The sequence below is a fragment of the Cydia splendana genome, chromosome 2, assembly GCF_910591565.1.
Source record: "Cydia splendana chromosome 2, ilCydSple1.2, whole genome shotgun sequence".
Classification (NCBI taxonomy): Eukaryota; Metazoa; Arthropoda; class Insecta; order Lepidoptera; family Tortricidae; genus Cydia; species Cydia splendana.
The window spans coordinates 333,972-349,679 of NC_085961.1; the positions used below are offsets into that span (position 1 = coordinate 333,972).

The following is a 15,708-nucleotide window of genomic DNA, read 5'->3' on the forward strand; positions in this document are numbered from 1 at the left end:
TTTGTTTTTTCCATTACAATAAAATGAAACGCCCCGCTATAGCGATAATATTTCAATATCTCCACGCGCCAGCCCGCTGCGAACCAAAGTGATTTCGAAAGGCTCCCATTGGTCGAGAGGCCAACGGTCGCTTTACGTTCGATATCCAAATACCAGCGACAGACAAAGACAGCGATATTACAATAAGGTTAAGAGTGCGCCAGTTAGAAGGAGAGCGGTATACGATTGTCGGTGCATGAATATTGTATGAACGCGAAAGGCTAGTATCAATAATACGTGCACGAATGAAATAATAGATTATTCGTTTGTTCGAATCGAACGTAAACAAAATGTAAGCATCCATTACTGATGCACGCATGCGAGGCGCGAGACAGCAGTATATAAAGATTGGAAGGTTAGAGAGAGGCATGTATATGTTGGGTGGGTGGGTCTGCGGCGCGGACGATATGGACACTAGATGTTTTTGTAGCAGTCGGGCGTCGGGTTCCACATTAAGCGATCATTTTAAGGGCGAACCAATCAAACTGCAAATTCATACAAATTGATACTAAACGGGTTATATTAATTTTATAACAAAAATTAAGTGTGTAAATAAGTTGAACGGAGTTGTAATTAAAACTAATTGGGTGTAATATAGCGCTAATTATTTTGTATTAAGGCGGGTTTTCGCTGGAATTTTGTCGTTTTAGTCGAGTTTTTTTTCTTCCGAAAATTTTTTTGAAAGTGTCGTGAACTTCGTGTTAAATTTGGTTTCCGGATTTGGGGAGAGTGGTGACTGTTGGTGTGTGGTGTCATAGTGGTGGGGCTGGTGGGGGATGGTCGGCGGCGGGGGACGCACGATGGCGACATAGGGGGCGGCCAGCAGGGGTGGCCGTTCGAGGCCATGCTCAACAACCTCACGGCCACAGCTCTTGGAGGTGAGTTTAAAAAAAAATACCGCTTCAGTGACAAACCAGGATGTAGTCCGCTTTACGGAGCAGTTACCTTAACCTAGGTTTCTTTGGAAATTACTGCAATAAGGAAACATGGTTACTGTATGGCGTCACCCAAATTACCTGCCTGTTTTAAGATCTTTCCAGTTTATTGAACAGAAATTGAGCCCAAAAATGACTGCGGTCTGTCTGTAAATCACCGGTGTACATTTTTCCATTTTCCAACAATTTTCTTTTAAGAAGAAATGTTAAACAGCATTACTATAAATTTGCCAAGTCGCCAAAAACATGTACCTACACTAGGAATCATTAAACCACTAAAGTAGCGGTTCCTATTGCGGACGGCTATTCTCAATAATGTTACGATCCCTGCCCAAGCCTATGGACGCTTGAAAGTCCATTAGGGTTGCCGAATGCGCGTTGCCTAATTTTAAAAATCTGTCTTTTTAAGAATTTGGCATCTTGTCGCTCCTGAGACAAAAACCGGCCAAGTGCGAGTCGGACTCGTGTTCCAAGGGTTCCGTACATTAAGACATTTCTAATAGGTCTTCCTGTCATCTGTAGGTAAAGAACTATTTAGTGTATTTTATTCAAAATTTTAGACCCAGTAGGTTCGGAGATAAGGGGGGGGGGGGGGTCATTTTTGGCTTTTTTCTTAAATAACTTCTAATCTATGTATTTTAAAATTATAAAAAAATATATTTGAAATTCTCACTCTTTCATTTAATATAACACAATATAGTTTGATAAACTTAATTTTTTAACTTTCTCATTTACCCCCAAAAAGTGATCCCCGTGTTTAAAATTCGTTTATTTACGTTACATGTCCATCTTTGGGTCAATTATTTACGTATGAGTACCAAATTTCAACTTAATTGGTCCAGTAGTTTCCGAGAAAACAGGCTGTGACAGACGGACAGACAGACGCACGAGTGATCCTATAAAGGTTCCGTTTTTGCCTTTTGAGTTACGGAGCCCTAAAAATGTCTCTTGAGAAAAAAGGGCTTGAGTTTTTAACGGTTTTTCAAATAATTTTTCAATAATTTTAATTTAGACAAGGGGGCATAACACAGACTTAAATATACCAGGGCATAAAGTGAAATTAAATTACCCAATAGTTTTAGTTTATTGGTTATTTTACAAACAATTAACTATATGAACCATTCCTAAATGAAGCGATTATTAAACTCTGCTTCCGAGAGTTCAATAAAAAATATAAATTACAAGTTTATAAAAGCATTAAATGTGGCATATCCTTTTAACACCTCGGCCTATACTGGTTTTATTGGTGACGGCAATAATCTTTTAGTAATAACTTTTACATAAAAAGAATTGGTTTCACAAAACAGTCTAATATTTTATGGTCTCAGTGGTGTTTGGTGACAGATCTAATGTTGGTTAGGTACTAACCCTATTGATTAAGTTATTAAAAAGGAAAAGGAAACCGAAGAAAAGGTTAAAGGACTGTGTTAGATACTATAGGTATCGAACCCAAGTGAATGACAAGATGATGGGCGACAATAGGTATGCAACTCTGAAGGTTCTGGTTTTATTTAGCTGCGGTTTTCTGTAAGGTGGAGGTACCTACTTCCCCAGTTTGGCTCTGCTCTAGATCTGGTATGACATCCGACGGGCTGTCCCCAAAAAGCGGTGTGAAGCCTGAACACGTTGGAAATGGTGTTAAAATACGAACCAGACACAAGACAAGTAGATACAAATAGACACAAATTAAAAATTTGATATAAATTTGCACAAAATATAAAAATATGAACATTGCTTCTAAAAATGCGCAGTTTTATTTATGATCGAGCTCGTCGATTACTTTTTTTTTGTTAAAACTTACAAAGAAATAAAATTCAAAAACATGACACGCCATCCCGAACACGCACAGTCATCTCGCTCACGCTTACGCACAGTGAAAGTGAGAGAAGAACCTGAACCCACGGTGCCTTAATTAGTTAACACACCCTCGTATGTAAATATTGACTTTTAAATAATATCTTCTTGTTAGAAATAAATTAATAAAATGTTTTAACTGTCTCCGGTCTATTTAATTAAATTCAAGTGATGTCTTATCATTTATCTACAATTGAATTGCCGTTTAAATATAAATATTTTGGCATGGGAATCAATTTTTGATTAACCGATTGGTCCCATTAATTGTGTACGTTTGTGTCTTCGAGTATTATAAATAGTTCCATTTACATTTTTGCAGATTTACAATTAATGACTTGCAATAATTTGATTACCTATATACCTAAATCAAAATTTATTGATTGATTCATTGATTGCAATGTCTTGTATTACGATTGATTCTTACGCAGGGTCAATTGTAACTAATACAGTAATTTTATACATTTAGCGTTTGCGTTATTATTTTTGTGATGTTGGACCAATGAATAAAAAATTCAAGTTCGAGACCTCTAGCGCGGAACGCAACTTTGTAAAAAATTGAAAAAACCGCAAAAATTTCGGATTTTTTTTAGATTTGGGCGATTATAACCCTAAAAGGACTAGTTTTTGATAGCACCTTCTCAAGACGTTTTTCATCATCATTCTCATGCCCTTGTTTCATTCACTTGGGGTCGGCGCAGCTTTCTCTTCCACACCTCTCTGTCGCCCGTCATTTCATCATTCACTTCCGTTCGTTTCATATCATCTCTCACACAGTCCATCCACCTTTTCCTCGGTTTTCCTTACCGCGTACTTCCCTCCACATGCATTCGTAATACCTTTCTCGTCACATTGAATTTCATCCCTCCGCATCACATGCCCGTACCACGCTAGGCGATTTGCCCTTATTTTTTCTGTTATGGGTGCAACTTTCAGGCTTCCTCTTATAGAAGAAGAAGAAGAAGAAGAAAGCATTTATTAGCACAATGTTATACAACCTTAAAACTAAAAATAATTACACAAAATGAAATGTTGCGCTAAATGGTCCTCACTCAGCTAGGTGTCACGGTATGAGCCACATGGTACATACCGCAACGCTGATTTTCAGTAAGGCCCAGTGGATGGACTAGGTGGCACTCAGTAAAGGACAATGTACAAAAATGAAGGAACTCTTAAATAAAATTAGCCTATACTTAAATCTTCTGGATGTTTGTGTGTATGTATGTAAAGTGTCTATGTGATTGGTGTGTGTGAGTGTGCACGGTTGCCTAAGTGTTGCATTTTTGCTTAGCCAGTATGAATTTACGGAGGTGTATTTTAAAGGTGGACACGGTTTTAGAATTACGTACTGGTGGTGGCAAATCATTCCAACACTTGGTGGCAGCGAAGCGAAAGCTGCCACGGAAGGCAGTCGTGCGATGTGGAGGAATTGTGAGTCGTGATGCGTGTCTTATGGCGCGTCGAGAGAAGTTAAGTTTTTCATATAGGTATGAGGGTTCTTTATTTTTATATACTCATTCCTTATCCTATCCATTCTCGTCACGCAACACATCCATCGTAACATTCTCATCTCCGCTACATGCAATCTCTTTTCATCCGTCACCTTTAGGGCCCAACACTCTGATCCATACATGACGACAGGTCTTATGATTGATTTATAAATTTTGCCCTTCAACCGAAGAGGCATTCGGGCGTCGCAAATGGTTTCCGTAACCTGTCGCCATTTCATCCATTCTGTGCCAATCCAGTTTTTCACGTCACGGTCAGTATCGCCATCGCACTGTACGAGCGAACCGAGGTACTTAAAGTCGGAGCAGACCGGCAATGTAACGCCGTCGAGTTCAATGGCAGCAAAACCGGAGAGACCGCCAAAATCGCAGAACATGTGTTCTGTTTTAGATCTGCTGATCTTCAGGCTAACATTCTCCAATATTAACCGCCATTTCTCAAGTCTGCTCTGCACCTCGAGTTCGTTTTCAGCAACAAGCACAATGTCATCGGCAAACAGCATACACCAGGGTGCCTCCTCCTGTATGTCAGACGACAGAGCATCCATAACAAGCAGACGTTTTTCAAGACGTTTTTAAAGTAGACTAAATTTGCAACGATATGACACTAGAATTGTCTCTGTAGATCTTGTAGTTTCCGAGATAAAACCTATCCAAATTTATATTTTTTTGTAATTGTATTCCTAGGCTAAGTGAGTGCAGTGAGTATGCACTTTTGTCTTAGGCGATACAGCTTGGCAGGATTGTTCCTAAGGCCAAACAAAGCTGATTTGGCCCGGTGGCTCAAGATGGTATCGTGCCGAACCCCCCAAAAAGGGAGGGGCAAGGGTCGGATCCCCAGGTCCAATCTATGCCATATTTCTTCCTGCTCTTAGCAACTAGGGCAAGTTATATATCATTTTCATATAATTTAGGGATTCCTTATTCTATAAAGTATCACTTCAAAGCAGGCCGTCATACATTTTTTTAGGGTTCCGTAGCCAAATGGCAAAAAACGGAACCCTTATGGATTCGTCGTGTCTGTCTGTCTGCCCGTCCGTATGTCACAGCCACTTTGTTTCGAAACTATAAGAAGACTGTTGAAACTTGGTGTAGATGTATTCTGTGAACCGCATTAAGATTTTCACACAAAAATAGAAAAAAAAAACAATATTTTTTTTTGCATTAAACCCATACATGTGGGATAGGTCTTCAAAAATGATATTGAGGTTTCTAATATATATTTTTTCTAAACTGAATAGTTTGCGCGAGAGACACTTCCAAAGTGGTAAAATTTGTACACCCCCCCCCCCCCCCCTGTAACTTCTAAACTAAGAGAATGATAAAACTAAAAACTATATAATTATGATGTAGCAAACTTCCACCTAAAATTGGTTTGAATGAGATGTAGTAAGTATTATTTTTTTATACGTCATAAATCGTAAACCGCAATTTTATTATGTTACTTGCTGCTACGAAACCATTTATGGGCGAGTCCAACTCGCACTTGGCCGCTTTTTTGTAAAAATATGTGGGTCAAACAGATCACTGTTATGTCTTTCCTGTAGACATACACAAGAGTTAAGGGCTATAAAGGTAAATTTTCTTATTTAACCCTTATCTACGTGAAAAGGTCCTCCTTTTATTTAGAGAACTATGATAAAATCATTACTTACATGCCCACAAGCTGTTAACTATTGCCCACAGGAGAGAAAAATGTACTGTTCGCGATAACACACTAGTTTTCTTTAACCTTTATAGCCCTTAACTCTTGTGTATGTCTACAGGAAAGACATAACACAGTGATCTGTTTGACCCACGTAGCCGATTGAGTGACGATTTCCATAGAAATGTAATTATGGCCAAAGTCAAAGGTAAAAATGTTGAAAAAAAAAAACATTTAACTTGGCGTGTTAAAAGTATGAATATAATGTTTTCGTTTCGTCCCTAAATTATATGAAAATGATATATAATTTGCCCTAGATGCTAAGAGCAGGAAGAAATATAATATAGATTCAACCTAGGGAGCCGACCCTATCCCCCCATTTTTTGGGGGGTAGGCACGATACGATCTCGTGGCTACCAGGTCAAATCAGCTTTGTTTGACCTTAGAAACAATTGTGCCAAGCGGCATCGCCTGAGACAAAAGTGCATACTCACTGCACTTACATAGCCTACGAATACAAGTTCGAAAAAATATATAAATTTTGAAAGGCTTTATCTCAGAAACTATCTAGACACACGGCAGCGTGTCAAGCCAAGTTCAAGCAAAGGAACTGGCGAGCCAGCGCCGAGTGTAATATTACACGAACCACTTGGTGCCACTTTTGACCCTTCTATAACTCAAAACCTCTTTAACGTAAACACATAAAACTACATGTGTTTAATTATATCCATAAGGACATCTAGAAGCCCAAATTTCATGAAGCTAGCTCAAACGGTTATAAAGATATGAAGGTCAAAAAGTCGTAAATTTTAGCACTGACTGACTGACTGACATAGTACCTAAATCTAACCTAACCTAACTAAAAACCTACTTCCAGATGACCTAGAAGGATGAAATTTGGAATCCAGCTCGGTAATTGTGTGTAAGCGTAGGAAAAAATCTAAAAATAAAAAAAAAAGTTAAACATCCCATACATTTTTTTTTATTGTTGCGTTGGAACCGTTACAAGCAGATAATTGAAACTATCCCAATATGTATTATTATATTTGCTATATAACAGAAATATAAAAATTAAAGTTAAGTCAAAAAATCTCAATACCTGCCTAGTTTTCTTTACAAAAAGTAATGATATCCCACCAAAAACATAAATGTAAAAAAGGAGAGCCAAGTTCAATACAAAAATTATGCTTGGCTGTGGGCTTCGCCGCAAAAAGAATGGGTGCCAAGTTCTATGCAAAATCCAAATATGTATTTATAGGAATAAAATAACATCATGAACAAGTATTAAACTGCATTTCTTTGCTTTATTGGATACCTATAACAATTGCTGTTATTTAAAAAAAATGTGAGATCTTAAAGTAGGTTAGATTTGACTTGGCCAGTTTTTATCAGAATTAAAAAATATATGTTTATGTTGAATAACTTTATAAAATGACTGATGTAATGACTGATTATTCACTGGGCCAACATCATAAATAAGTCTGCAAAAAATCAGAACTACTGGATTTGACGCAAAAAAGCCCGGTTACAAAATTCGACAAAACTACTGGATTACCAAAGGCAGAGTTACTAATTTGAAGCTGTACTGCATAGATCAAATAGTTTTCATTCATACTCTCATATCATATTCTTCTTTTATCTCAAACACCGGCTTAATTTTATCCTCCATCCTCCCTACCTTGCTTACTCTTATCTTTAAACAATATTAAATTATTTCACTCTTCTTAAAAAGCTTAAATACCCAACAACCATACCGCCGGCTCGTGCCGTCTCTCAAACAAGCAAAAGTTTCTCGGGTCAATCCTCCCAAGCACTTTTACGATACTTTGGATTTTCTATTTCTTGCCTTAGGTACCTAACTTTACCACTCACACTCTATTTGGTGAATGGGCTCAGTTTTTAGGGTTCCGTACCCAAAGGGTAAAACGGGACCCTATTACTAAGACTTCGCTGTCCGTCCGTCCGTCCGTCCGTCCGTCCGTCCGTCCGTCTGTCACCAGGCTGTATCTCACGAACCGTGATAGCTAGACAGTTGAAATTTTCACAGATGATGTATTTCTGTTGCCGCTATAACAACAAATACTAAAAACAGAATAAAATAAAGATTTAAATGGGGCTCCCATACAACAAACGTGATTTTTGACCAAAGTTAAGCAACGTCGGGAGTGGTCAGTATTTGGATGGGTGACCGTTTTTTTTTTTGCTTTTTTTTGTTTTTTTTTGCATTATGGTACGGAACCCTTCGTGCGCGAGTCCGACTCGCACTTGCCCGGTTTTAATAATATGGTAAGTACATATCTCATTATATACCTACGTAGCGTAGACTTATGTACTTGCCTCGAATCTGTCCGCGTTAAAGTCGTTAAAACATTCAATCCATATTATTGTTATTTACGATACAAGTACGATTTTCTATACGCATGTGTATCGTACAACGTTTTACAGTACATTTAACCCTTTAAATTTTCGACGAAGTTACGTAAGTTACGAAACGTAGGTACTTACGTAAGTAAGTTACGAAATGTGCTTATTATAGCACAGGGTGTCGTAATGTATTAAAACGGGTCACTTACCTATTTTAAGTCAAAAACACTCGTCATACATAACACTTAAAATACTTGAGTGAAACGTTTTAATAATACCTACATACTACATACCTTACACTTAATTATGTATGTCTGAGATACGGAAGTTTATACATTCAAGACAGTTTTCCGACCTTCCTGTAGTTCTTAAACTTATGGTAAATATAATTATTATTATTATTTGTATGTCTTTCCCATCACGGAACAATGGTGTTCAGGACCTTTGGGAGGCGTGCGCGGAGCCGAAGCCAACACGTAGAGGCCCTTTTGACACTTTAATGAAATGTAAGGGGTACACCGAGCGGATGCTGCCCTTGCCCGTGTCATGGGACGCACGCAGAGGCAGCACCCGCCAGGGTGTAAGGGCTATTGAGAGTTGATGGAATCTAAAATGAACTAGGTTATTGGGTGAAAGCGATGGACTAAGTACTGAGCTATGGGGTAAAAAACCGGACGCCTGCCTAATAAAACGGTATGCAATTTTATTTCCGGCAGACGGTGACTCGCCCTCACAAGATGGGCGCCCACAAAAAGCGACATCTAGGATGGCTCAAGGGCAACACCGGTGTGAGCGGCTCAGGGGTGTCGAGAGGTGTGCGCCGCTTTCTACCCAGTGGCTGTTAACAGCCACTGTGCCAACTCGCGTCTTATGCATATTTCACTTCCACCCCTGGAGCTTATAGCTCTAACGACTCCACTCTGGCCGGCCGGCTAAGGCAAGCCAGAGGCAGAGAATCCTGTCCCACCCACCCTCCTTGCGGGTAACAGAACTCCCCAGGAGCACTCGGGTACGTGAGGTCGCTAAACCCCTAACAGCTCGCCACAAGCTGCCCTGCCTTTTCTTTCCTTAAATTACAAATATTTTCAATTGCGTTTGGTTGAATATGTAGTTGAAGTTGTCTCAGTAAGTTAAGGCCCCTGTCCGGGTATAGGCCTCCTCCAGTGATCTCCAGATTTTACGGTCTCCTGCTTTGTTTTGCCAGTCTTTTCCTGCTGTTTTTTCTATGTCTCCAACCCACCGTTCCCGGGGGCGCCCTTTATTTCTATAGTTAACTGGGCCAGACCATGTAGTAATATAATAATTAGTAAGTTTAAAATGTATATTATGTATGTCAGTAGGTAGGTATCTATAAAACGTAACTGTTCTATATGTTTTGCAGATAAAACGGAATTCAATGTAAGCCAAAAAGTTAGGTAACAAACATAGTTAAAATTGCTGTCATAATTATGGCACATAACTCAGATGTCAAATGCTTACTTTTTTCTATAAAATAGAAATACTCATACTTACAGGCCTATTCGGATTTCGAGATAATCACAAGATCTTGAGACGATTTAGAGATCAACTAGATCTACATTAGATATCGACTAGATGTGACTTGGATATCTAAGTCATAACTTGTCGAAATCGTTCAAGAGGACCTCCAGAATCGCGGAAACGTCAAATTTGACATAAGTATCTATCTTACAAATATCTTTAAATTATCCGTATCGTAACTTGTTGAAGTCTAGTAGAAATCTAATTCATTTACCGAATCGAGCCGATAGTCAATGTGTGTAATACTAATCTAACGCCTACTAATTCCCTTTCAGATATTTTTTGTCGCCTAAATTTAGATTTGTCTCTTATTTATATTCCCCAAATAATGCCTTTTCCCAAGAAATAAATCTCATCGTATTATTAATCAAAACGGTCTCCGAATTTCAATAACCAAATCAATCTAAATTTATGTCTAAATTATTTAGGTATCTACTTTCTAGACTCTGGTCGCTATTTTTATGTCACCAAAATTGAAGATCTGTCACCAAAATTATAGCTTTGTTACTTCTTGCTATAAAATAATGCCGAACTGGGTCCAATGTTAATACATATTTAGGATATTATTTAGCTACATACGTATTTAGCTGCTTGACATATAGGTATTCGTTTCAAAAACCGAATCAGCTAAGTATCTACTCACGTGGTCAATCAAACTCAAACCGAATCTGCATCAGTATAGGCCGGATTATTTTGTATTATTTTACTATTATTTAGTGATTCAATTTTAGTGATTATGATAAATCTATTATTTTAGTGATCAATGTAAAACTAAGTTATTTGTTAATTTAATTACATGCTTTTATAACGTTATAAATAAAATCGATATTATAACGCTAAGTATACTTATTTCAATTAAGTTTGAGATTCCGTTCAAGATATATAGCTGGGTACCGATTGTACACGATACACGAATGATTCCCCGACCAAATTTTAGCAGATTATCGATTCGCAGACAACGTTTCTTCACGGAGACGCTTCGCTCACTCTTCGTGGTTGCTCTATCCATAATACTAATAATCCTTTGCTTGGACATTTTACCAGTAATCGAAGGGTGAAAAAAAAACAAAAAAAAACACATTTTAAACCATGACTCAAGTAAGACAAAGCATGAGATCAAGTAGGTATTTTTTTGTTTTATGGCGTTCACACGTTAGGTATACCCTATGTCATTTCAATCGCTAAACTCAAAATAATGTTCGGCAAAACTAGTATAAGAGGGCGCTCCTTTTACGTATAGTTAGTACTTCTATCAGAGGTCAGTTTACCCTGGTTTTCTCGAGAGCTATAGTCCGCGCGCTGGCGCAGTCGGTGGGTATACAGTGTTTGCTTTAACTATTAGACTATTACACTACGCTACTGAAATGAAGCAAGTTTCTGTGAGTAATGTGAGCATTCCGATGCCAATTATAGCTTTATCATTAATAGTACAATTTTCAAGCATGCGCGGAAATCTTGAACGTTAGCGAAAGCGTTATGTTACTTTCATGTCATGATTCAGAATTGTGGTATGTCTAATTACGGGAAATATTCTAGAGCGAGAACGTTCCCCATGGAATCGTATCTCTCCCCGTAAAAAAACAGGTTTTAACCGCTTATATTCTTTTTCATTATTTTCCCCAAATTCTCGCAATAGTTTGCTACTGTATTGGCGCAAATATTCTGCTTCCCTTTCTTAAAGGCATTCAGGGAAGTGAAATAAAAGAATACGCTCTATCAGGATCCATGACAATCTTTTGGTACTGTACTCCTTATTAATTAGACGTTATTTTGTCCAGGTCACAAAGAGCCGTGCCCAGAAGAGAAGCACGATCTAAAGCCGGGCCTCGAGCGGCACCATGCGCTCGGCGCTCGACTGCATCTCGCGAACATACGCCCCGACCTGCAAGGTACGCAATTACGCATGCATCGCTACTTTAATATGATAAGTTAAAGGAGCCGCATAGTACTAGAGCAGCAATGGATAAGAGCATTTTCATTTAAACTTGTACTTTAAAGCGCGACTTAAGTCATGATTCAATAACGTCTAACCGTTACATTCCTGACAAAATGTATAGGGTTTGACATTGACCATCAGATTTGTGACGATTTCTAACCGGCCGTTAATGGTACACAGTTAAGTGAAAATGCCGATAACGAGCAGCACGATATGTTCGATTGCGCCTGGTGAATATATTCTTTGACTAGCTATTGGACTGCTAGCAACGCAATACCATACGCCATAATCTGGCCTCATTGCCGTCCCCAAAATGACGGCGCGCGGCGCAAAAAACCCAGCATGGATATTGTGGAATTGGGTACATTGCGACCTGATACGGACACAGCAGCGGAAAGCGCAAAGGCAATAATACTCTCTAACTAAAGCCTACCACCGCTCCTATCCTATCTTTTCCTAAGAGCACTCATGGATAAGCATTAGCGATACTAAAGCAACAATGTAGAACTGTGATGATTGCAAACACATAACCTATACGCACACTTGCTGCTCTAACATGGAGTTCCTCGTGTGAGATAAATATTACACTAGAGTGGTACTAGAGTTAAACCTTCCAGGGAATCTTCTGTCAACAACAAACAACATGTGTAGTAAGCATTCACCTGTAAGCCACGACATGTATTGGATTTGTAGCAGCGTTTTTTCTTTTATAGATAATTAAATCCCCAATATTATTCTAAAACCTAAACTTTATGCCCGTTCTAGGTGGCATCCACCAGCAGCACATGGCCACGGTGCCCGTCAGCATGCCTTCATCGGCCTCCGACAGCGACAAGCCAGCCAAGCAGAAGAGGCACCGGACCAGGTGAGTGAGGGTTTGTCTCAGGTGGCTCCAGCAGCACATGGCCACGGTGCCCATCAGTAGCAAGCGGTGCCAAGCACCAGACAAGTTAAATATACGTGCTACCGGTTCTACAAGCCGACCCAAGAACCCTTGTTAAGCCCGGTGGTACTGTTGGTAACTTGGTATTAAGAGCCCGAATTAAAAGAAGCCGCCCAGACGATTCGTCTGTAAAATCTGTAGGTACATGCCAATTATTTGTCATTAAAAAGGTATTAAAGATGTCTTACGACCATTTTGACGTAGCAGCAATGATCTGATAGCTGCCCTCACGGCCCCATTTATCCACCCTGTATACTATCCTGATAAAACTCAGCAACATTAGTTAACAAGCCGTGCTTGCAGGTTCACGCCGGCGCAACTGAACGAGCTGGAGCGGTGCTTCTCCAAGACGCACTACCCCGACATCTTCATGCGCGAGGAGATCGCCATGCGCATCGGCCTCACGGAGAGCCGAGTACAGGTCAGTCAATACTTATCTTATCTTATCTTAATGTTTCGGGGGCCCTCCTCACACTTTGACTCATTGGGATCTTTTGTGTAATCGCATCTCAAGAGTTACCCTGTACCTTCTTAACCTTAACCTTATTAAGTTGGTACCTACACTTGCATCACTTTAATGTTAAACGATTTTATGAGCAAGATTTTTGTGCCAATGCAGTTTATATTTCGTACTTTTATTTACGATATCTTGAGATGGATGTAATTTCATCGGAACTTCAATTTGATCGACTTTATAGAATCCGAGATGAAAGGAGCCTTAAAATAAAAATGGAATCTAAAACAAACATGCTAAAACCGTTACAGTTTACATCCGTCGAAACGGATAAAATAAACTAAAATAAAAAAGCGGGCCGAGGATGCCCTTGGACACTTCGCACGTCTGGGACAAAAGTTGCACGTCTCTGATACATTTCACGTTGTGCGCGTACCTGCCGTGCCGACCTTCCACCTACAGCCCGGCGCGGCGCGGCGTGCCTAAACGCTATCCTTCGACGAGGAATAAAGATACGTTATGCATATGCATAATTAACATGTATTTGATACAGTGTTAAAGAGGTAATGCCTTTTAACTCCACTTATTATAAATAAATTAACAAAATTTAAAAGTTGATGTGGTAAGATACAGAAATTATATTGAACGCCGCTCATGATAGAAGTGAAATTAAGCTAATTTTACGGTTTAACTTTTACTATGAAACAGTTATCCGATCACCTAAAACCACGCCTTTAACTCTTTAAGATCTGAATACGAGTATATACAAGCTGTAGGTAAATCTGTAAAGCCTACTATACATCTTGTTCAAACAACGGCTTGGTCCTTTCTCACTTTCGCATACTTCTTCTATCAGTTTAATTTCTTGTATTATTTCGCTGATTATTTATTACTACAAAGCGCCAGGGAGCTAAAGACCGCCATAACACCAAACCATCTTGGTTTATAGTTATCGCACCGTTTTCGCGTTCAACCGCCCATAAAAGTGAGTCTACGACTTTATCAATCGTTTTATACGCTAGCCGGATAATATTACACGTATTTACACGCTATCTGGATTTTATTACAATTATTTAATGAGACTTTTAGGCTTTTGGTACCTTGGGAAGTCGGAAGAAAGTGTTTACATATAGGCATCACAATATAACAAAGTACAAGCTTTATTGACGTTACTATCGAATTGCTGAAATTTCTAACACTTAGTTTTACTATTGTCCATTATTTTTCTTTGGTTTTTTATTCGTTTATTTAAAATATAGATATGTATAATTATGTATAAGTAAACTTCAAAACCAAAATAGGTACCTACAACATAGAAATCAAAATTATTTTTGTTAGACATATACAAAATACATATAACCAGGCTGTCGGTGGTCAGGGCTGCTGAGAGAGGAACCGTGAAGGATTACCGCCTTCTGTGTCCCATATATCCCAACATTCCCAACCCCTTATCCAATGCTTTTTAACCACGTAGTGAAAGCCTTTCAAAGTGTTGTTTGATCGAGTCTTTTCGCTATGAGAGCGTTCGCCTTATTTTATTTATTATTAAATGCCACAACGACATTCTTGCGATGCCCCGTAACTGTGTCTATTACATTACAGCTAATACACGTAACACAAATCAAACATTTCATAGTGAAAAATCAACATGCAGTGACCAGTGACAGTATTTCCCATTCGTCATACAGACGTCAATGATTTAGCATTATTATAGTTGCGTAACGTAAGCGTCCTAATTTAAGAGAAACAAATGACATACGCTATCCATGTTTTCAAACTTCAAACTTCAAAATTATTTATTCAAGTAGGCTTAATAATAAGCACTTTTGACAAGTCATAAGTGTACAAATAAAATATAACAAACATTCATCGAATTTTAAACTATAGAAGTAAATGAATACAATTGGTAACAATTGGTAACTCTTATATGAGCATAGATTATAATTTGTACATAAATATATCTACGTCAATTCTTATCTACAAAGTTATGAACTAAACAAGAAAATGACTTTATGGTTTATAGTTTATAGTATGGTTTGTGGTTTATAGTATGTTTGTAGACAATGATAAATAAACCATTCAGTATTTAGTTTATTTTCAGTGCACTAATTTATTTAGTTTAGTTTTTTACGGCATCCTATGGGTGCTACGAGTATTATTATTTAAATACAGATTCAGTGCTTTAACCGTGAATATCGAAGTTCGCAAATTGCGGGCATCTTTGTCCGTCACTCTTATTACGCTTTCATTCGACTAAAAGAGAAAGATCCCCACAATTTGCGAATTTCGGTTTTCGCGGTAAACCCCCAGATACGAAGTCAGTTAGGTAAACCTAGTTAGTTAGCTGGTTAATGGTATTAATGGTTATTCTAATCTTAATGTTTTTAATTAAAGTCTGTCTGTTACGTATACAACTGTTTGTAAGAAATCGCACTCGCACAGCTATAAATTAAGTAAGAATTAACTTACTTTACAATGGTGGAGGGTAGAATAA

General features: G+C 38.5%; 1 protein-coding gene across 1 annotated transcript in view; it reads left to right on the forward strand.

Moving 5' to 3' along the window:
* Nucleotides 1-783: 783 nt before the first annotated feature.
* Nucleotides 784-15,708, forward strand: part of LOC134801823 (homeobox protein orthopedia-like) — a 51,994-nt gene continuing 37,069 nt past the window's right edge. The window contains exons 1-4 of the mRNA XM_063774457.1: nt 784-917; nt 11,660-11,770; nt 12,583-12,682; nt 13,064-13,181. Of these exons, the coding sequence (XP_063630527.1) occupies nt 884-917; nt 11,660-11,770; nt 12,583-12,682; nt 13,064-13,181 (363 nt within the window). The 5' untranslated portion in view covers nt 784-883. The remainder of the gene's footprint in view (nt 918-11,659; nt 11,771-12,582; nt 12,683-13,063; nt 13,182-15,708) is intronic.